Source organism: Myotis lucifugus, unplaced genomic scaffold, assembly GCF_000147115.1.
Source record: "Myotis lucifugus unplaced genomic scaffold, Myoluc2.0 scaffold_424, whole genome shotgun sequence".
Classification (NCBI taxonomy): domain Eukaryota; kingdom Metazoa; phylum Chordata; class Mammalia; order Chiroptera; family Vespertilionidae; genus Myotis; species Myotis lucifugus.
Genome location: NW_005871472.1, coordinates 544,481 through 566,051, shown reverse-complemented (window position 1 = coordinate 566,051; position 21,571 = coordinate 544,481). Strand labels below are relative to the sequence as shown.

At 49.1% G+C, this 21,571-nt stretch overlaps 2 protein-coding genes across 5 annotated transcripts; both read left to right on the top strand.

The window, feature by feature from the left end:
* The first annotated feature begins 12,634 nt into the window (after nucleotides 1–12,634).
* On the top strand, nucleotides 12,635–13,901 carry HRCT1 (histidine rich carboxyl terminus 1). The gene has a single exon (XM_006102699.3). It carries the CDS (start codon nucleotides 13,064–13,066, stop codon nucleotides 13,403–13,405), a length of 342 nt encoding a protein of 113 aa, XP_006102761.1. The 5' UTR covers nucleotides 12,635–13,063; the 3' UTR covers nucleotides 13,406–13,901.
* Nucleotides 13,902–15,658: 1,757 nt separating this feature from the next.
* On the top strand, nucleotides 15,659–20,726 carry LOC106699515 (small regulatory polypeptide of amino acid response-like). 4 transcript variants are annotated; one of them, XM_023744033.1, is made up of 5 exons: nucleotides 15,659–15,752; nucleotides 15,945–15,999; nucleotides 16,495–16,697; nucleotides 18,536–18,714; nucleotides 19,124–20,726. In XM_023744033.1, exon 5 carries the CDS (start codon nucleotides 19,503–19,505, stop codon nucleotides 19,728–19,730), a length of 228 nt encoding a protein of 75 aa, XP_023599801.1. In that variant the 5' UTR covers nucleotides 15,659–15,752; nucleotides 15,945–15,999; nucleotides 16,495–16,697; nucleotides 18,536–18,714; nucleotides 19,124–19,502; the 3' UTR covers nucleotides 19,731–20,726. The 4 variants fall into 4 exon arrangements, with proteins under 4 accessions (XP_023599801.1, XP_023599800.1, XP_023599803.1 ...); XM_023744032.1 differs by having other exon boundaries at nucleotides 17,170–18,714; XM_023744035.1 differs by lacking the exon at nucleotides 18,536–18,714 and having other exon boundaries at nucleotides 19,243–20,726.
* The last annotated feature ends 845 nt before the right edge of the window (nucleotides 20,727–21,571 follow it).

The window sequence follows — 21,571 nt, the reverse complement described above, 5'->3', positions numbered from 1 at the left end:
TCAGGAGTTTTTTAAAATTTTAGGTCCAAAGTCCTTGAAAGGCTCCTCCTTTTTTCTCCATTATCCTCTCATGTCCTTTCCCTTCAGTGTGGATTCTCAGAAACAAGCTTCTCTCTCCCACTGGAGGGCAGACTTCCCAAGGGAGGCCTCGTGCCTCCTTCAGTTCCATCTCAGTCTCGCACAGTGTCGCGTGGGTTACAGGTAGGCTTTGGGGTCAGGCAGCCCTGGGCTTGATTCTGGCTCTGCCACTTCTGGCTATGTGACCCACGGCAGGTGCTCTTAGCTCTAAGCTTCACGTGCAATGGAAAAATGATGGAGTTGTTGTGAGGTTTAAGTAAGATAAGTGTTAGTGTATTGTAGCAAGCATTAAAAGATTAAGTTGGGGAGGAAAGGGAGAGGAGCTTATTGCTTACGAATGACCCCTTCCTTCGCAATTTCCTGGGGCCTTGTGAACACTTAGATCCGAGAATCTATCTGGTACGTTATGACCATTTCCGGCTCTATGTAAAAGTGCATGGAGGGCAATGACAGTGAATTTCTCCCCCAGGTTTCAGCACTAAACACAGGGAGGGCCCGGCCGGCGTGGCTCAGTGGTTGAGCATCAACCTATGAACCAGGTGGTCACAGTTCGACTCTTGGTCAGGTACATGCCCAGGTTGCAGGCTCCATTCTCAGTCAGGGTGTGCAGGAGATAGCCAGTCAATTATTCTCTCTCATCATGATGTTTCTGTCTCTCTCTCCCTCTCTGAAATCAATAAAAATATATTTAAAAATAAAATAAACACAGGGAGGGATGAGTAGGCAAAGCACAGAGGATTTTTAGGGCGGTGAAACCATTCTGGAGGACACTATAATGGCGGATACTTGGCATTATATATCTGTCCAAACCCTCAGCATGCACACCACCAAGAGTCAAGCCGAATGTAAGCTATGGATTTCAGGCGACCATGATGTGTCAATGCAGGTTTCACTGATAGTAACAAAGGTGCCACCGTGGTGCCAGATATTGATAAGGGGGAAGCTGTTTGTGTGGAGGGCAGGAGGTATATGGGAAATTTCTGTACCGTCCATTCCATTTTTCTGTGAATCTAAAACTGCTCTAAAAAGTAAAGTCTATTTTTAAAAGATAAAGAAAATAATCTTACTATTAGCAGGAGCAGCTTAAACTGTTTCAAAGAATAGAGAAACCTTTATTTTAAATGTGTACAATTTACTTTATAAAATTAGCACAACCCTGATACCAAACCTGGCAGCCATGGCACAAAACACTACAGACAAATCTCAAAATTCTAAAAGATACATAACATTTGTATTCTTAGTAGACTAGTGAGAGATAAGTACTCCATAAATAAGTAAATATTATTCTAGAAATGTAAGGGTGGTTTGATGGTTTTAGAAATCTATTGTAATCTATATATATAAAAGGCTAAGTGACTGACCATTCAACCAACCGACCGGCCGGTACGTATAATGTGCACTGGCAATTTAAAAATAAACATTGACTCACACACTTCTATTATAGAGAAAGGGCAAATAATGATATTAAAATATTTTGTATTTTAATTTTATAATACTATATTATATATACTACTACAGGCCTGATGCACGAAAATTCATGCAAGAGTAGGCCTTCCTTCCCCCGGCTGCTGGCACCCGGGACCCGGGCAGCTTCCCCCCGGCCCCAGCTTCATCCAGAAGGACATCCGGAAGGACATCTGGTCTAATTAGCATATTTACCCTTTTATTATTATAGATTCTGACATGTAATTTTTTGCAGTAACATAATTACTGCACAAATCTTCTAATTAATTTCCTTTCAAGGCCACTAGTTAATTACATAAGTGGGTGAAAAAAGTAAAACCAAATAGCTCTTGGGTACCACTGATCCTTTTATCTTCTCCATAGATTTGCCTTTTCCAGAATACCATAGAGTTGGATTCAGACAGTGTGTAGCTTTCTCAGATTGGCTTCTTTCACTTACTAATGTGCAGTTAAGTTTCCTTCATGTCTTTTCATGGCTTGATAGCTCATTTCTTTTCAGTGCTGAATAATATTCCATTGTCTGAAGGCACCTTATTTTGTGATTTATTCACTCACCTACCAAAGAACATCATGGTTGCTTCCAAGTTTTGGCAATTATGAATTAAAATGTATAAAGTAAAGCACTTTCTTCTAAACGTTTTTTCATGTAACATTTTTTTTTTATGTTAAAATTTCACCTGGATATACCCAGAGGATCTGGCCTGGCCTCTTCAAACAGTTTGCCTAGTACTCAGTGCACCTTTGATCTAAAGACTTAATTCTTTGGTCAGGAAGTTTTCTAAACTTCTTTGATGATTGCTTCTCCATGGGCTCTGTTCTCTACTTCTGGGATGACTATTATACAACTGTGTTTGTTTTCTGGGCATCTCCTCTCTCTCTCCCTTTCTCAATATCTTTATTATTTTTTTCAGAGTTCTGGGGAGGGTTCTCAAAGCAGTCTTTCCTGATTTTGTTTTTAATCTGAAGTAAATTTCCTGTTTTGTATATTTTCCCCAAATTTACGTATGAATGAAAATTCATGATTGAATATTATTTAGAATATAAATTTGGGGATTGACTATTTCTCGGAGTTTTAGATTCTAGTGACCTTGGTAATAAGGATAGAATATCTTACATATTTTTCCTATGTCTAGTAATTTTTCTCTATTTGCTGACTTTACAGAGGGGCCTAGATTTATGTGTGTTTGGAATTGGAACTTGAAATGGTCCTAGAAAAGGTTACATAGGTAATTTTCTCACATGTTGGCACCAGGCAATGGAGAAAGGAAAAAACAAAACAAAACCACACTAACGCGGTTGTTTAGGTTTAGTTTTCTAGATCGGGAGATCCAGTTGGCCATGCTTAGGGACGGAGAGCCCTGAGAAGAGGAGAGAAGTTTGTTGCTGTGCTGGGCAGTTTGCTTTTTAGTATCTGCTGAGGCAGCCCAAGGTTAGCTGGGGGAGCGTCTCCCTTCTCTGACTGACATGAAAGCCCAGATTAGGAACCTGCTGGCCAGTGTCCCTGCTTTTCTGTGCAAAACAAAACATGGTCTGAGGTGTCTTCTCACTGAGCAGGTGGCCAAGGCTCAGACAGGTTACCTGCCTGTGCCTATCTGACTCTTATTCCTAGTCCTGGCCATCCATCATAGGGTGTAGGCAGGCTGGTCCTCCATCACCTCCCAGGGCTGACCTTCCTTGATCTGCACTAGATATTGTGTAAATTCTAGTTATGGACCAGAATTGGGAACAGAGAGAAGTTAACTGCGTGGGTTCAAGTTATGATCTACTAACAAAAATCAGGGTACTATACTTTCGACAGGTCAGAAGATGAAACTGATTTATTTATGGTGTGACCACTAGGTGGTGCCACCAATTAGTGAAAACAATGGCTGCTGGCCCTCGACAACCCAGAACCACTTGCAGCGAGTACAGCACAAGTTTGTGAGATTGTTTGGAACTTGCATGCACTTGTGATGCGTGCATGAGTGTGTGTGCACATATTTCGTGATGCATGAGTTTGCCCATGAGCAATGTTGGTTTACAAGTGCACACACACACACATGCAAGGACATGTATAATCTGTGGACCCTGGAAAGCTATGGGTGTAAAGGTAAATGATGTGAACTCCAAGGCTGACCCGTCAGCCATGTGGTCTGGAACCCTGGTCCTGGACAGCTAGGAAGGTTGCTTGTGGAGTATGCAGGAGACCCCATCCTAGAGAAACAGCGACAGCACCACAGGGCAGCTTTCCTGAAGAAGGGGATCCTAGACACAGCCACGGGTTCCTTCAAAGTCATCAGTCCTACAAGCCCTGTGTCCAGCCAGGCCTCCGAGAAGGTCTCAGTCACTTCTGAAGTCTCAACACCTGTCCAGAGTGCCCAGAGCGTCTAATAACATGTTCCCTTGGGGTCCTGTCTTCTGTCCAGGTGGGGAGTGACCCTGCACCTGAGAAAATAAATGTCCTGTGTCCATGTGTGTGAGGGGGTGGAGGGCTTCCCCTAATCCCTGCTCCCTCAGGCCATCCACATCCACACATCCTCCTCCCTCTTATTTCTGGGAAGGTCCCCAGCTGATCTCAGACTCTCTCTCTGGATACCCTCTCCCTCCAGGAGTCGTGCTGTCTTGATTGCCTGCTAGAGAGAGTGGCCCACAAAGCTGGGGACCTTAGATACGTCCCTTCCCTTCTCTGGCCTCAGTTTCCCCAACTCTCAGTGAGGGCGGGGTCTGGGTGATTCTGAGAGGCCCTTTGTGCTGACCGAAGTCCTGCAAGTCTGCCAGCTGCAGGGCTCTGCCCCTCCAGGGCTGCGGTGGCCTGGGAGTCTTCTTGGAAAAGCTCAGAAGGAGAAAGTTCCTCCCGCTCCTTCTAGCAGACTTGCCTCCTTAACAGGCCCCCAGGGAAAGCAGCTGGGCTCCCAGGACCCCAGGAGAAAGTTGTCACTCGGCATCATTAAAAGTTCAAGTGGCTTCCGCTGGGGAGGTGACAGTCCCAGGGTTCATTAGACCTGCTGTCCCCTGAGTCCAATTTGGTTGAAGGAATGTTTGGCATTTTCTTCCAGAGGAGGTTTTCACTAAGGGTTGGAGGCCTCCCTGCGAGAGCTCATCCCCCATAGAGGTCAGAGAGGAAAGGTCCCTGGGGGTCACCTCTTGCCTTAGCACTTTTCCGGAGGAGGGGGCAGGCTGGGTCAGGGCAAGTGCTTGCCCAAGGCCACGTGGAGTCAGCCTTGCCAGCTGCTGGCACATTCCTCAGGAGGCAGGGAGATGAGCGCACCCCCAGGAAGGAGCAGAGAGGAAAGGGCAGGGAACGCAGCAGGGAGGGCCCTGGGGACCAGTAATCTCGGGGTGCAGGCACAGACCTGCAGTTTTGGGGAGTCCCTGTGTGAGGAGGAGCTTTGAGAACATCCTGCCAAGCTCACCGCACATAGGGCTGCCCAGGGAGACAGTGGGCACCCAGCCCTGAGGTGTGAGAGTCAAATGGACAAGTGCTTGTCTAGGATGGATGGAGGGGATGCGGGGCAAGGAGGGGAGAGGAGTCTGCCACTGCGCAGGTCCTGCCTGCTCGGTCAGTTCTCCACCAGCAGGAATAGCATGTCCAGGCTGCTGGGCAGGGGGCTGAGACGGGGAACAGGGACCCTGCCGTTTAAGGCAAGTCGAGACTGTTGAACTGGGAACCAGGAAGCTGGGACTCGGGCCTGGCCCCTCTGAGCTCAGCAGCCTCTTTCCTGCCTCCTGCAGTCAAGGGCTAACACCCAGATCCTCTTGGCTCCCAGACCCGGCAGGACGGATGAGTTAGAGACAGTTGTTAGCCTCCCTGAAGATGGAAATCCGCCTGCTGTGCCTCACAGAGCTCCTGGAGTGTGGGACCATTTGACATCACCTGACCCAGAGGACTCTGGCCTGCAGGACAGGGGGCCAGACTCTCACATGACAAGGTCTCCCAACTCATCTAGTTCAAACGCCACTGCAATTGGTAGGGGGAAAGGGCACACAATAAGAATAGGACCACAGTTGTGTACTGATCACTCAGCTTACTAGCTACAGATAAGAGGTTTTCTTACAGACCCTGGAAACTGGAGCATGTGCTGCAAGAAGGAAAACAGAGCCATAATCTTCCTTATCCTATATAATAAAAGCCTAATATGCTACGTGTTCGGCTGCTCAGTCGGCTGTTCAACCAATCAAAGCGTAATAGGCTAATGATATGTTAAGGCTGCTCAACTGCTCGCTATGACGTGCACTGACCACCAGGGGACAGACTCTCCGACCCATAGGTTAGCTTGCTGCTGGGGTCTGGCCGATCAGGACTGAGCAAGATGGGCTGGACACGCCCTGGAGCCCTCCTGCAGTCCCTCCCTGGCTGGCCAACCTCCCGTGTCCCTCCCCGGCCCCGATTGTGCACTAGTGGGGTCCCTTGGCCTGGCCTGCGCCCTCTTGCAATCTGGGACCCCTCAGGGGATGTCAGAGAGCTGGTTTCGGCCTGATCCCACAAGCCAGGCTGAGGGACCCCACTGGTGCACGAATTCATGCACTGGGCCTCTAGTCTATATACTAGTATATAAAAGCCTAAGCGACCAAACAACCAAACAACCGAATGACCGGTCGACCGGTCACTATGACATGCACTGACCACCAGGGAGCAGATGCTCAATGTAGGAGCTGCCCCCTGGTGGTCAGTGTGCTCCCACAGTGTGAGCGCCACTCAGCTGACCAACGACTGGTGAGTCCTGCTGCATTGGCGCCAGCCTCTCCCAGTTGGGACTGTCTGCTCCCACAGCAAGCGTAGCAGAGCCGGGATGAGCGGGAGGGGCAGGCAGGAGCTGCAGGCGGCGTTGGACTGCCGCAGGCCTGTGGGGATCGGGCTGAAACCTGCAGTCCAACATCCCCCAAGGGGTCCTGGATTGCAAGAGAGCGCAGGCCAGGCTGAGGGACCCCACCGGTGCACAAATCCATGTACCAGGCCTCTAGTCCCTATATAATCAGCCAGCTAGTAGGAGGTATTAGAGCAGATTTTTCATGGATGACCTGCTGTTGTCCCCTACTGCTAGCATTATTGAAATAGACACTCATATATGATTCAACCCTGTCTCTGCTTAATTGGCTCAAATAGTGACAGGCAACCTGGACCCATTTGTTGTCCGGCTTTATTTTCCGGCGACTCTGGTGGGATCACAGGCAGGGAACTCCTCTGGGGTGAGTACCGGGGATCCCTCTTGCTGCCTTGACTGGAGATTCTCGGGGCTGAAATCTGGACTTTTTTTATTTGCAGCACTGCCAGGAATTTTCCTATGGAGTCCCTCTCTCAGCCCTGTCACTTAAGTTGAATGAAGTGTTTTTGTCTGATACACATTTGCTGCCTCTCGTCTGGGCTTCTTGGTAAGGCTCTGGAAGCATTTACCGTGTATGGCACGGGAGGCATTCACCGCCTTTCACGTGGGCCAGCCTGGTCAGCTCCAGTGGTCCTTGCCTGGTCTCCGAGCCTTCGCCTGATCCATCTGGGATGAGAGACATTGCTCTGTTTCCGTGTTTGTTTTTTGAATGCGAGGTATTCTGAGGTTTCTATGGCGGGACAGATAAGCAGCATGTCGTACAGCTCTTGTCTGTGGGCTGTGTGTGCCTGCAAATATTGTAATGGGTCTCTGTTGATTATTGTTCGGTTTAATTTGTTTTAAAGATGGGGGCATGTCCCATTGGTTGGGGCCCCAGCTGCATGGGGCAGGCTGAACCCATGGCAGGGATCGCAGGAACTTCCCAGCAGCTGCTGAGAGTTCTGAATCTCCGGACCCTGCCTTCTCTCCCTCTCAAGGCATAAGCCGCCTGCAACACTTAGCTGGTGAGAGTCCTTGTCTGTCTGTCTATAACGTATGGTTGCTGATGTTCTTTGCTTGCTTTCTTGTCTTTTGGGGACTTAGTTTGCTCTTCACCGTTTGATGAACACAGGGAGTCCTCTGTCTCTGCTGTGTGGGCTTTGTGCCACTCAGGCCAAATGCCATTTGCTGTGCTGGGTTAGTGTGCGATAAGCTTCTAAGGCTAATGTCCCAGTACCCCCTTTTGAAAGTACTCATTTATTTATTTTAGGGGTTGTTTTTGTTTCTGTTTTGAAATAGGATAACATCTCTTCTTATATGCAAGATTTCATGTTGTTACATCATAAGGATTCTATTCAGAAAGAAAAATATGAGAAATAAAACTTCTCCCCCATGTTCTTTCTCCAGCCCCCTAAAAGTGGTCAAGATCATGTTATTCCTGTTACAAAATCTGCCAAGAAAATGCCTTGGGTAATAATAATTGGCTTTAAAAATCTCATAAAATTGTTAAGACATAATAAATAAATATAAGTATAATGAAGGGGTTTGGATAAAGCTTTTCAGTAATAATTTTATATATATATATACCTAAACATAGTTTTCTAAGGTCCTTGGTAACTTGAAACTTTGGAATTTGCTGGGTTTAATGGTAAAAATTATTAAGTATCTAGGTATTCTGAAATAACAGGATAGTGAAATATTAATTAATCTGAGTTTGCCTACTTTTGGCTTCTTACTACAGAGAATCTAGAGGATGGGTTTGAATCTGTTAATGAATATGTCTTGTATTTGATTTAAAATATTAGAGGTTTGGTGCACGAAATTCGTGCACTGGAGGGGGTGTCCCTCAGTCCGGCCTGTGCCCTCTCTCAATCTGGAATCCCATGGGGAATTGGGCCTAAACTGCAGTCAGACATCCCCCAAGGGATGTAGCAGTGTGCCAAGTGGCAGGCAGCCAGGGAGGAGCCAGAACTGGGGCCAGGCACTGCGCTGCTCATGCTCATCCCAGCCTGCTGCGCCTGCTGCGCCTGCTGTGCCTGCTGTGCCTGCTGCACTCAGTAGCGCTGCCGCCGAATTGGGAGAGGCTCTCACTGCCACAGCTGCTCTTGCCAGCCGTGAGCCCGGCTTCTGGCTGCTCTTGCCAGCCGTGAGCCCGTGCATTGACCACCAGGGGGAAGCTCCTGTGTTGAGCGTCTGCCCCCTGGTGTTCAGTGCGCATCACAGCGACTGGTCGACTGGTTGTTCCAGTCGTTCTGGTCATTCTGACTTAATGGTTGCTTAGGCTTTTATATATATATATACATATATATATATATATATATATATATATATAGATATATAGATATATATATATATATATATATAGATATAGATATATAGATAGATAGATATATAGATAGATATAGATATAGATATATAGATATATATATAGAGAGAGATCTCTTTAAAATGTGGATGTATTGCTAATCAGAGGAATGTTAATTACTTACTTGTCACCAAAGGGTCAAGGTTTCTAAGAATTAAGAATTCTAATTAAATTGGAAAGAAATTATATGATTTTGGTAATATAGAATTGAAACTAGATGGTTCTAAAGTTGATTATTTCTGAATGAGCTAAGAAAAAGAACACTGAAAGGGACTAGGAAAATTGCAGAGAACCTGTGCAAGTTGAAAAGAAATTGTATGGAGGGAAGAAGGAAAAAGAAACATATAGGTAAATTGAACAATACATTTAATTAGATAAATGAATCTAAAGTAAACTAATACGAAACTCTTTTGGTCCCTTTCCAGTCTGTTAAAAGGGAAAAAGTTTTTTTCTGTATTTGCTTAGAAAGCAAAAGTTCTATACATTATTGAAATGATTATATACTATGTTATATTAATCAGGTACTTGCTTACTTTTTAAAAAGCCATCTTCTTAATCATGGGAATTGAAGTTTTGCTAGCCTATGTTTGTGTTTAATACCCTTCTGTTGTCACTTTGAATGAATAAATAATTTAATACTGTTTTATAATAATAATAATATAATTTTTTGATCAAATATGTTTGACAACCTTCCCAGGGTTTGAATTTTAAAAAACTTTTTCTTGACCTAGAATTGGCTTTAGGTCATTTCAGTAGGTTGTGGAATGCCTCACAGATTTGTTTTCTCTTCTTATGAAGGAAAATTTTATGCCTAAGGTACATGGGAAGCTTTGTCAAATAAAGAAATAACAACTATATTCTATTTATATGCGCATATTGTTAAAATGAATGTTCTGGAGATTACATAAAAATCTCCAGGAGTCTATAAATTCTGATATACTTTCATTTGTAACTCTAATTGTTACTGTGGAATATTGTGTTTTGCAGAAAGGATAGAGTTCCATGTCAATTACATTACAATAAAATCCATAAATGTGTCATTTTATTTTATTAATTTAATTTAACTTTATTTTATTTTTTAAAGTAAACAAAGAATGTTATATTTTTGTAGTAAAATATAATTACAAAGTTGACTCAAGAACATATAAAAGACATTTATAGACTGATACCCATAGAAGGTACAAAAAAATAGTCAATCATCTACCCTAAGAAAAGTCTATTTTAAGATGGTATGTAAGGCAAATTGTACTGAGCTTTCAGCAAACAGATTATTCTCAGGCTGTACAATCAGAGCATAGTAAAAAGAGTTTCTAAGCCCCTTTTACAAGGCTAGCTTTATCATTTACAACAAGTCTGCCTGCACACACACACACACACACACACACACAAAATCTGTGTCATTTTAAATTTCTTCTTGTCATTTAGAGACAGTCACTGTTTTGTTATAATGCATTTGCAAAAATGTTACATCTTTTGAGAGATCCATGGAAAGGACTCTGACATTTTAAATTACATAACTCTGAGACTAGATTTTTCAGATCATCCCCTTCTAACTGGATGAAAATTAATAGAACTCTATAGAGTATCTGGATTTATAGAAGTACTGGCAAGAATAATCAGTACAAACAAAAATTTAATATGGGACTGAATGAACTGAAAATAATTATAGTTTTTATAATTTTTGTTGTTGAAAGTATTGCTGATTTTTAATCTTTTTGTTTTTCAGACATAAGGAAACTTGTTTCTTTTCTTAAAGCAATTTGGTAAATTATACTTTCGTAACCAATATTGAGGCATTTACATTTTTCTTCCTACCTGATCCATCTGGAATTTGGAAACTCTTAATGAGTGAGTATTATTGTTCTCATAGCAACATATTTATTTAGATAAATCCAATAAGAATATAATTCCGTCATAACAGGTCATAAAGCCAGTTTCCAAGTGTGGTTTTATTAACCAAGACTTTGACTGGAATGTCGTGTGTGAGAGAGATATTCCAGGACTCTGGACGTCACCGGAAAGTTTTGAGGAATGAAGACTGACTTTGAAGGGATAAGCCCTTGGAGAAATCGCCTGGTACGTTCCTTGGTCACATGGTTCATGGCAGTCTTTCCAAGTAAGTGCTTTCCTGAAAGATGGCAAGGAGGAACCTCAAGACACCTTTGGGACCTCAAGGACTTGAGAACACGACCAAAACATACAGTTATTCCAGGCAACCGTGGCTTTGGCTTCTCTGCCCTGAGGGGCCTACAACTCACTAGAGCTCAATCTAAGATTCCTTATAAATGAATGAAATTCCAGCAAAGCAAATTCAAGAAACCCTGTGTGATCAGTTTGATCAATTGCTACTCTTGTTGTGTTTATGCAAATAGTCAGACCAAACAAAAAACTAGACTTGTAATCTCTGAAAAAAAGGGTAATCTTAGGGAGAAAAAATGTGCTTCATTTGAAACCATGATGTCCAATTGTGGGTATTAGGTTCCAGTACAATTAACTGTCTTCAAAATTTTACTTTTAAGGCTGTGTCTGTGTATGTCATACAGGCCTCAGCCCTGATGACATCACCAGAAATGTCCTAACTACAGATAATCTATCAGATTGTCACTGTATGATTTCATTTCAGTGGAAGCCTTATATCTGAAAATCTTGCTGATTTATGATTTACTGTATGCACTAACCTTTGTGTTTTGTTTGCTTCTGTTTTCATAGAATGTATGCCTAAATTTACCTGATTCCTTGCTCACACAGTATAGGTCTCACTGTAGAAGCCATTTGCGTCACTGTGTCCTAAAAGTAAGACTCAAAACGGTTTAGACTTATTGAGTCAATGAAATATAGACGTTTACTATTGGCTTCAGTTAAAACTACTTCCCCCTTTTTGGCTCTCTCTTTCTTTTGTCAAACAGGGAGGACTTCAGGAGTCCGCCCCCCATCAGCAAGAAGCAGTTATAGAAGAGACCAACGCCCCTTTTTCCTGAAAGGGTTCAGAGCCAAAAATCCATAAGGGGAAATTATAATAGTCCAGGAATAATACAATTCAGCAGCAAGACACTTTCCATATAAAACTAATCTCATAGATATAAGATGATAATATTGATGGCGGGGGTGGGGGAGTCGTAGAGGGAAGGGCACACAGTAAGAATAGGGCCACAGTTGTTTAATGATTATTGACCTTACTAACTATAGATAAGTTTTCTTACAGACCCTGGAAAACTGGAGGATATAAAGTGGTTCTCAACCTTGGCTGCGCATTAGAATCACCTGGGAATCTTTTTAAAATCCTGATTTCTGGGCTTCTGGGTGATTCTAATGTGCAGCCAAGGTTGAGAACCACTGTGCTAGAAGAAAAACAGAGCTGTAAAAAGATAAGAGACACCTGGATGAGTTCATTGCTCAGAAAAGAAAATGCATTTTGAGGACAGAGGACAGGACTCGCTTTGATTTGGTTGCTGTGCCTAGACCCTGACCCCCTCCGGGAGTTTGCCGCAGGAATGCTGACCATTCTCAGGTTCCAGGAAATGGCCAAGCTGGGTTTTAACACCATTGAAACTTCAAGATCCTGGAAAGAGACACAGGACCACAGACCCTGCAGCCACCTCTCTGTTCCCCTTGCATGCAGCCTTTCTTCTTGGTCCCTGTTTAAGCCAGCTAGTAGGAGGTGCTCGAGCAGATTTTTGTGGATGACCTGCTGTCCTCCCATATTGGCGGCATTATTGGAATAAACACTCATGTATGATTCAACCCTGTCTCTGCTTAAGTGGCTCAAGTAGTGGCAGGAAACCCTGACGCATTTGTTGTCTGGTTTCACAATAATATTGATGGCACACGTGTTAGGAACTGGTTTAAGTGCTTTATGTATCTTAACTCCTGAATCCTCAGAAAATCCTAAGAGGAAAGATACTCTTATTAGCCATTTTACAGATGAAGAAACGGAGGCACAGAGAGGAGGTGACTTGTGCAGTCACACAGAGCTAGTGAATCGTGTGGTTCCAGAACCCATGTTCTTAGTCACTGTACTTTATTGTCTCTAAAAGAGGGAGGAGCTGAGGCCCGGGGAGGGGAAAGGGCAGGCCCAGGCACTTGGCCAGGCAGCAGGGATGGGGGCCTAGGCTTCTTATCTGCAGGCTCAGGGCTCTTCCCTCCACAGCCCTCTGCCTCTGTCCTCACCCAGCCTCCCCTCAGAGTTAACAGTTGCCTGGCGTCGCCCTTGGCCTGTAGCTCCAGCCCAAAGAGGCTGTGTCCACATTCCCTGGCTGCTCTCCAGCCTGCAGGAGCTGAGACAACAAAGTCCAGTGACTGTGAGGGCTGAGCAGAGGCCGCCGGAAGGGAGGAAGCAGCAGGAGCCACTAAGCAGAGGGGACTCTCCAGCTCCCAGATGCTCGGGCTCCTGGGGACCACGACTCTCGTGGGCTTGATCGCAGGCGCTGCTCTGGCCGTTCTGCTGCTGCTGCTGGTGCTGGCCACCTGCCTGCACGGTGGACAGCAGGACCATGATGTGGAGATGAACCGTCCAGCTGTAAGGAGACGCCGAGTTCGGCACACCCGGCCTTGGTTCTTCCCAGCCCGGGGCCGCCTGGGACACTTCCACCATCCCCACCATCCCCACTATCCGGGCCATGGCCCTCACATGCACCATGCGGGACTGCACCACCAGCATCTGCACCACCACCACCGCCCCCACCAGACCCACCTCCACACCCACCGAGGCCGCCGCTGATGCCCGTGGACGGCAGCCACTGCCTGCCCTGCCGCCTCCAGGATGAGTGGACCCCATGTTCCGGTGCAGAAGGGCACCTCTGTGTGTGAACACGGGACTGCGCCTCGTGCCTTGGTCCTGCTTGGGCTTCATTTGCATACGGTGCCCCAGTGAGCGGTGGAGCAGAGGACAGGATGGAGGAACACCTGGGGTGGCCCTGCTCATGCTGCAGGGCGAGGAGGGTGAGAGCAGGGGTGATCTGTGGGGGATGGACGCCACCTTGCGACTGTAACTTCCAGTGGGCACCTGCAGTGCCCCGGTGCACGCTGATGCCTGGAAGATGTGCTGTGCCCTCTCTGAAGTGCTCCCCTCTCATCCTCCCCTCGGGCTTGGGGGTGGGGGTAGCTGGGAGGGGCCCTGGCAATGCCCTTTCATTTGGACAAGGCAGTCTGAGGCTGCACAGTTAATTCACGGGTGTCTGAATACAAAAATAAAAATAAAAACCACCAAGAAGCTTTGTGAAGAGGCTCTTGATTACAACTCAAGTGGGAGGGAGGGAGGGAGGGAGGGAGGGAGGGAGCAGCCAGGCCTGAGTCTGCATTGCCCTGGGACCTCCCTCTCTGATGGGAAGTGAGTGCCTGGCGTGGTGGCTTCTGGCTGGGGTTTGAGGGCTGGTTGTGCAGTGGGGGAAACTGGGTGGGCTCTGCAGTGCCCGGTGGACAGTAGGTGAGAAAGGCATGGGGCCCAAGTTCTAAGGGAGGATTTAAGGCTTGGGTGCAGCCCTGTCCACAGGGGGCTTTTACCCTTGCTGGTTTGCTTAGTGGGTAGAGCTTCGGACTGACTGAAGGGTGGAGGTTCGATTCCGGTCATGGGCACGTACCTCAGTTGCAAGCTTGATCCCTGGCCTTGGTCAGGGCGTGTGCAGGAGGCAACCAATCAATGTGTCTCTCTCACATCAATGTTTCTCTCTCTGTGTCTCTCCCCTCCCTTCCACTCTCTCTAAAAATCAAGGAAAAATACCCTAGAATGAGGATTAACAAGAACCCCCCCCCCAAAAAAAAACAGAGGGGCTCTCTGTGTGCCAGTGGGGCTCTGTTGTATAGTCCGGGGCCTCAGAAAGAGGAGGGCCGAGCCACCCAGGCTGGGCCAGGCTTCTACCTACTCTCCTCTTTCCAGCCCATTTTCAGGGCAGACTGAGCTCTGGGACCTGCAGAGCCCCTCTCCGCGGGCGTATTGAATTCAGTGTTTCCTTGGTAACTGGGTCAGGGTTTCTTATCCAGACCTTGAGTCTCCAGCAGCCTGCCCTCCTGGTGCCTGTGTGTGGCCATGGGGTTGGGGGATGGGGGGTGCTCTTTAAACTGGAGATGTGGTGCTGGGTGGTCTTGGAGAGTGCTTGCCTCCTGGGGTCTCAGTTTCCTCTTCCCTAAAGTGGGACAGATAACAGAGACTCCTTGCCAAAGCCGGGAGGGAGGCCGGCTAGGAGGCGAGTTCCCAAACATCCCAGGAATAGCTGGCAGAATTCCACACAGGGTGGAGGAAATCCTCTTCCAGGCCTGCAGCCTGGGCCTGTGAGCTGAGTGGGAAGTGGAGGGAGGAGAGGCCTGGGGGCCTGGGGAGGGGCCTGAGAGCAGGCCAGAAAGTCAGGGGCCTGCTGACTCACAGGGACGGAACAGAGCAGAACGTCCTGTTTCTTTTCTGTTTCCCTGTGGATTCTCTGTGAGTGCTTGGGTTGGGGGCACGGGGGCGAGGGAGGCAAATTCACACGGACAGTCACACTAGACTTCTGGGATGGGAAAGTGGACCCCGTGTTCCCTGTGTTGTTGATTTTATCTCTGCAGTGTCCTTCCAATCGGCCTCCCCTCCCCGCCCCAGTGCCCACCCTGGCTCATCCCCCAGCCTGGGGCCCTGTCCAGCCCAGCCGCTTTCTGAAGCATCTCCACGAGACAGCCAGACAGCCGGAGGGAATGGGAGGGAATGGCTGAAACTCCTCATTGCCCTTGGGATGAAGTCTCTGCCTCTTGGTTGGCCATTCAAGGCCCCTGGTCTGGTTCGCGCCTATCCCCATGCTCTTTGTTCCATTCACACTGCTTCAGTCTCAACCCCCAAAACACCCTGCACTTTACCCTCTCTGTGTCTTTGTCCAAGAAGAAGCCTTCCCATGGGTTTCCAACATTATTATTGTTGTTGTTGTTGTTATTATTATTATTATTATTTCTTTTGGAGCACTGACCACACTTTATCTCTCTCCCCAGAGATTTACGGCAGGATTCAAGAGCTGAGAAATCTCTGAGGGCTCCCTGCCCCCAGCACAGAACCGGCCCACACAACAGATCCTCAGGAAAGATTCTCCCCTGGAGACTCTGGAAAAGTAAATACGATTGAGGGACACCAAGTAGAGCACAGGGCCCTGTGGGATTAGGTCTTTGGGCTCCTGGGGCCTCCCAGGGGGCTCCTGCTCCATCTCCCTAGTGTTGGGGTCGGGGTGGGGTCTGACAGGCAGGAAATATGTAACAGGTGGAGGCTGCAGCCCTCTGGCCATCTCCCCCTCCTCTCTCTGCAGAGCCCACGGCTGTTCTTTATGGCCGGATGCCTGCATCACCTTTTCCCCTGTTAATGTAAGTGGGATGTTTGGAAGGTGGTCTTTTTTCTGGTCATTTGATGAAGATGATGCTGGAGGACACATTCGTATCTAAGTGATAGACATCTTTTGGCATCTGCGGCTCGGGGCAGGGGCTGTATATCACAGGATTACAAAAGACACAACTCTAAGAGAAGGGGTGGAAAGTACCCTTAGGACAAACATCTCTGAATTGTGGGCAAAGGTTGATGGCTGTCTTGCTCTTCTCAACTCTCCTGATAATGCCGATAGAGGATGGTTGGGGGCGAGGATGGTTGGGGGTGAGGGTACTGAGCTGGGAGGAGGTTGAGGCTTCCCTGGCTGGCCTCCTGGGCTCCACCTCCTGCAGCCCATCTCCAGGGGGATAAGCTCTGGGACCTGCAGAAGCCCCACTCCTGCAGGAGGTGTCTGAACTTGGTCACCTTATCGATGGTTTTTGTTGTTGTTGTTTTGCCCTGGGCTTGAGATGCCACATTGGTCATTCCATTTGCAGATTGCCTGTGTGAGGTCCATGAAGACTGCTAAGAGCCCTCGAAGCAGACTGTGCAGTCCTCAGTGTATAACTGGGGTCCCTCATTATGCCACAAATACTGAGTGCCTATTATGAGGATGGACCAGAAGGCCTGTTTTACAGGTGAATCCAAGGAGGGTCCCCAAATCTCAGAAACTGAAAAGGAAATCAATACAAGGCTAAAGGTAAGAGGCCTGAACCCTTGTACTTTGTTCTACTTTATTTTAATTTTTATTAATTTCAGAGAGGAAGGGAGGGGGAGAGAGAGAGAAACATCAACGATGAGAGAGAATCCTTGATCAGCTGCCTCCTGCATGCCCCCTACTGGGGATCAAGCCTGCAACCCAGGCATGTGCTCTGAACGGGAATTGAACCATGACCTCCTGGTTCCTATGTTGATGTTCAATCACTGATCCACGCCAGCTGGGCTAGTTTTTAAAATGCTGAACAATGCACACCTACCACAGCTGGCCTCCAACTCCATTCACCCACAAAGAACAGGCAAATGAGAAGTCAAAGGAACAAATAACCCAGCTTGAAACCGAGTCTGCCTGATATCCTCTATCTCCTGAATTGACTAGTTGATCTTGGTAATTCGATCTGAAACCACCAGCACCAGATTGGCTCCTCACATTTCCTTCTCTCTGGTTGTCCCAGTTAATACAAGTAATTCCAGGTGTCCGGCTTCCAGGCATGGCCCCGGCTTGCTCCATGCGCCTCCTCTGCCCTCTCTGAGGAGGCGCCCCGAGCCCAGGTTTGTTCAATCATCTTAGAAAAGGGAAGAGTGGGGATTTGACAGGGCATCCCACTCCCAGTAGTCACTCTCCCATTCTGTGTGTAGGCAGTAGTTTAGCTGCTACTAAAGAAAGTTTACCGGGGCCTTGGAGAAATCGCAAAGGACCCAGGCTGTGTGACCGCGGGCTAGCCCTTAGCCCTCTCTGAGGCTCCATACTCTGATCAGTAAAACTGTAGAACGAGGGGACTGCTCTGTGGAAATATAACCGGACAATCAATGGGTCTGGGCTGCCTGTCACTACTTGAACCACTTAAAGACAGGGTTGAATCATATATGAGTGTTTATTGCAGTATGGGAGAGCAGCAGGTCATCCACAAAAATCTGCTACCTTTCCCCATAAACCAGCTGCTTATATTGGGTAGAAGGGCAAAGATTACGTGGGAAAGTAAGAATGACAGGCCTGGGGAAGCAGGCAAGGTCTAATGGTTACAGGCAAGAGGGCTGGGGGCTGCAAAGAGCGGGTGCCTCCGGGACTAGGTTGGTTCAGCCAGGAGGCTGTAAATCTTCCATAGTGATCGGCAGTCCTCGGGAAAGGAGGATGGCCTGCCTTCCCATGCCAGCTCCCATGTCCCAGGGCAAACAGCTCTCAGCCAGGGTGGAATGTGCTTTCTCTAATTGGAACAGAACTATTATGGTAAACAGAGCATGATTCGTATTTCTTATCCTTGTAGCTAGTCCCCCCTATTCCACTCTGCCCCCAACAGAAAGCATTGAACTAGGAGGGAAGGCCAGGAAGCCCCGCTTCGGCCATTTGGTGCTCTTGTTATCACTACAAATTAGCCACAGGCCACAGGTGTGCTGTAACCGCTGCTTACCAGCACCTGAGTCTGTAAAAGGGAGACGAAACCACTTCACAGAGTTGCTGGACCAATTATGTGAGCGAGTGCCTGGCTGTGTCCTCTACCCGGAATTATTGTTTCTCACTGCTCCACCGCTCAGAGTTTGGGCAGGGTGGGGCCAATAACCCAGTCTTCTTTTTAGACGTGGTGGTGGCCTCAGGAGGTTCTGGCTGTGACAGGGCTGTGACCCAGTGAGTGTCAGGACGGAGCCCCGTCTGGCAGACCACTCAGTGGCCTGGGCCTGGCTCGCCCCCTCCCCTCCCCCCCAGTGAAGTGGAGAACCTGGGGGCAGGGCTGGAATGGCCTGGGTGTGCTTGGGTGGTGGGGTGAGTGCAGTCACCAAGGGCAACAGGCAGCTGCGCAGGCCCTGGGCCCCCACTCACCACAGGAGGAAGGCATTCGGGAAGTGATCTCAGCCACTCAGACATCTTGGAGCCTGGGCCCAGGCTGGACCAAGGCGGCAGCACCAGGGTTGGGCATGCCGTGACCTGGCTCCCGGGGTGGCCGCCAGGTCAGGAGACCATGGAACCACATACAGTCAGAGCTGTTGTTCCAGACAAGCCCAGGGTAAGTGTTCACAGCATCTGAGCGTGAGCAGGGGCGTGAGCGGGCGGCACAGAGGGCTGTGGGCCGGCACAGCAGAGGGCTTCCCTTTGTAGGACAAAGGCCACACGTCCTGGCCTTATCTAAACACACCCTCCAACCCCAAGCAGGAAAGGAGGCCGCGTGAAGCAGGCCTCCCCCACCGCCCTGCCCCAGGCCCCTATGGACTCACAGACGCCCCCACTGTGTCAGGGTTGGCATTGTCTTCTGTCTACCTGTGTCCCTGCCCCCAGCACAGGCCAGGGTCTCAGGAGGCAGCAGATTCAAGGACTGGCCCAAGGTTCCTCAGGGGAGGAGCCCAGGCTCATCGCGGATCTGACGGGGAGTTTTTTTGTCTTTTGTCTGAGTGTACAAACTCTCCTCAAATCCGCAGGCGTCGCCAGAGGGCCGGGTTGGCAAGGCTCCCTGTGAGCAGCCTTCTGCCCCCTCCTCCCAGCTCCTCCGAGTTCGGGAGACTTGAGCGCACATCTTTCAGGTCAGCGTTTCTTCCAGAGACGCCCAGTGGAGTTGACCACAGCTCTCAGAAGCCTGGACAGGCTTAGGAAACAGTGACAGAGGCCGGAGCAGTGCCATGCAGAGCGCCCCACGGTCTCGAGGGGGCACGACCCAGGACCCCACACCAGTATCTTCTTAGAAGACCGCAGGGACCCGCCCGGCTGGAAGAGCCACCAAGAGCCCCGGTTCGGTTCGGATGGGGAGCTAAGGCTTCCGGCTGCACCCCGGTTGCTCAGTGGCCAGCTGCCACCGGGGCCATGGAGACGGCGGTGATCGGCATGGTGGCCGTGCTGTTTGTGCTCACCGTGGCCATCACCTGCATCCTCTGCTGCTTCAGCTGTGAATCGAAGGCCCCGGATCCTCAGGGGGGCCCTGGCCGCAGCTTCACTGTGGCCACGTTCCACCAGGAGGCTTCTCTCTTCACGGGGCCGGCTCGCCATGCCCAGGCAGTGGCGGGTGCCCGGGACTTCTGGACCTTCATGTGAGGCCTCACAGCCCCCAGGATTGGCTCTGCTGGTGGGTCAGACTCACCCCCCAACAAGCCTTCCCTGAGGTCCCACTCCTCCACGTCTGGCATTCCTGCCCTTCCCTGCCTGTGTCCAGCAATCTCCCTGTTACATCCCATCCCGGGTTGCTGTGCCCTGTGGCCCAGGAGATCCACCCTGAGGGGACCCGGTGGAGTCAGCCCTGACCCCCAAGAGCTCCACTGGACCCCGCCCACAGGATGGGGCTTCGGAGCGGTCTGCAGAGTGAGTGACCAAACGGTGTTGGATTGCACGGTGGGCCATCTCTTCTGATCGACAGGGGAACTGGAATCTATCGGAAGCAGATTCTGTTATCTCAGGTTTATCCCAGGATGCCTACAAACTGGTTCTATTGCCACCAGAGGAAGCAGCGCCCTCAAGTGGACGCTTCGTACAAACCACTTCTTGCCTGCTCCCCTCGCTGAGCCTTTTTGCTGCTTGCCTGTGCAGATCCCACAGAGCCCAGCCTTGAGGCCAGCCCCTGCCAGTTGCCTGAAATCGGCCCTGCCACGCTGAAACCAAAGGGCTACGCGTGATTTATGTTATAATTGAAGATGTATATCCTTTTATGGGTCTCCCAAGAGTCGGGGTTGGAAAACCACAAAAGGAAGCAGAAGAGAAAACCAGAGTCGCGGAAAGGATGAGAGGTTTGTTAACAGGAAAGCCAGAAAGAAGAGTTGGAAACCTATTTTGAGAGAGACTTGATTACTCTTTTCTGAGTGGGCACTTCTATTCGTAGAGAATGTGAGTGATTTGAGCCCGGAATGACAGAACATCAGGAACTCAAAGACAATGCCAACGCCAGATAAGCTAAAACGTTACATTGAGAGCATGTAGCAGCGCTCTTGTTTCCATCACAAAGAACGGCTCAGATCTTTTTCATAGAAAATCTGTTTTCTCTGTACCCACGAAATAAATGCTGTGCCATATTTAGAGGATAGCTTGAAAGGTACAAAATTCTGAGTCTCCTGGCTAGCAGTCTCTATTCAGGACTGGCCCTGAGGGTGCCCAGACTGGCCACCTTGGCCATGTGGCTGCCACAGGAAGGACTTGGAGAGAGAGGATGGGGCTGCAGAGGCTCAGAGGGGTGAGGGGCCAGGGATAGAGTCAGGGTGATGCAGAGGGATGGAGTGGATGAGCTTGGGGAGGGGAGGGGCACAGCCCAGGGAGGAAGCTCCTGGGGACCGTGTCTTGGTCGCTTTGGACCTAGAGCTCCCGAGCAGGGCCTTCCTAGATGCGTGTGGAAGGGAACGGGCTGCAGGGAGGACCTGGGGGCTGAGTAAAGGGAACCGCTGTAGGTCGTGTTCTCTGAAAGTGACTGAGATGGAGTTTGGGATGCAAGATGTTACAGGGATCACTGCCTGTGAGGGGAAGGAGGGAGCAAACTGGATAGAGGTCCTTCCTTGAAGGGGCCGTGGTGGGTGCATCTCCACAGGAACTCGGCAGGGGCCTGTTCTCAGAGGCACCCAGACCAGTCAGAGATGAGTGAGCGTGTCCAGCACAAAGAAATGCCTGGAAACCAGAGCTCCAGGTGGGCAGAGACGGGGATGCAAGATCTGCAAGGGATGAAGAGTCGGCCTCCGGTGCTCCCTGCCCTCAGACAGAGCCGGCTCTGCCCAGGTCAGGCCTCCTTCAGCTGGACCCAATATTAGGACCCCAGACTCAGGGCTCTGTCCCTATACTGTGTGCGCACAACCCTCCCTGGGTCAGTGGCGGGTGGGGCCTGTAGGTTGGAATCATACGTCATTCTGAAAACAAAGCAATGGGGGTGGGTGGGGTGGGAGTCACAGCCTCACTCTGCA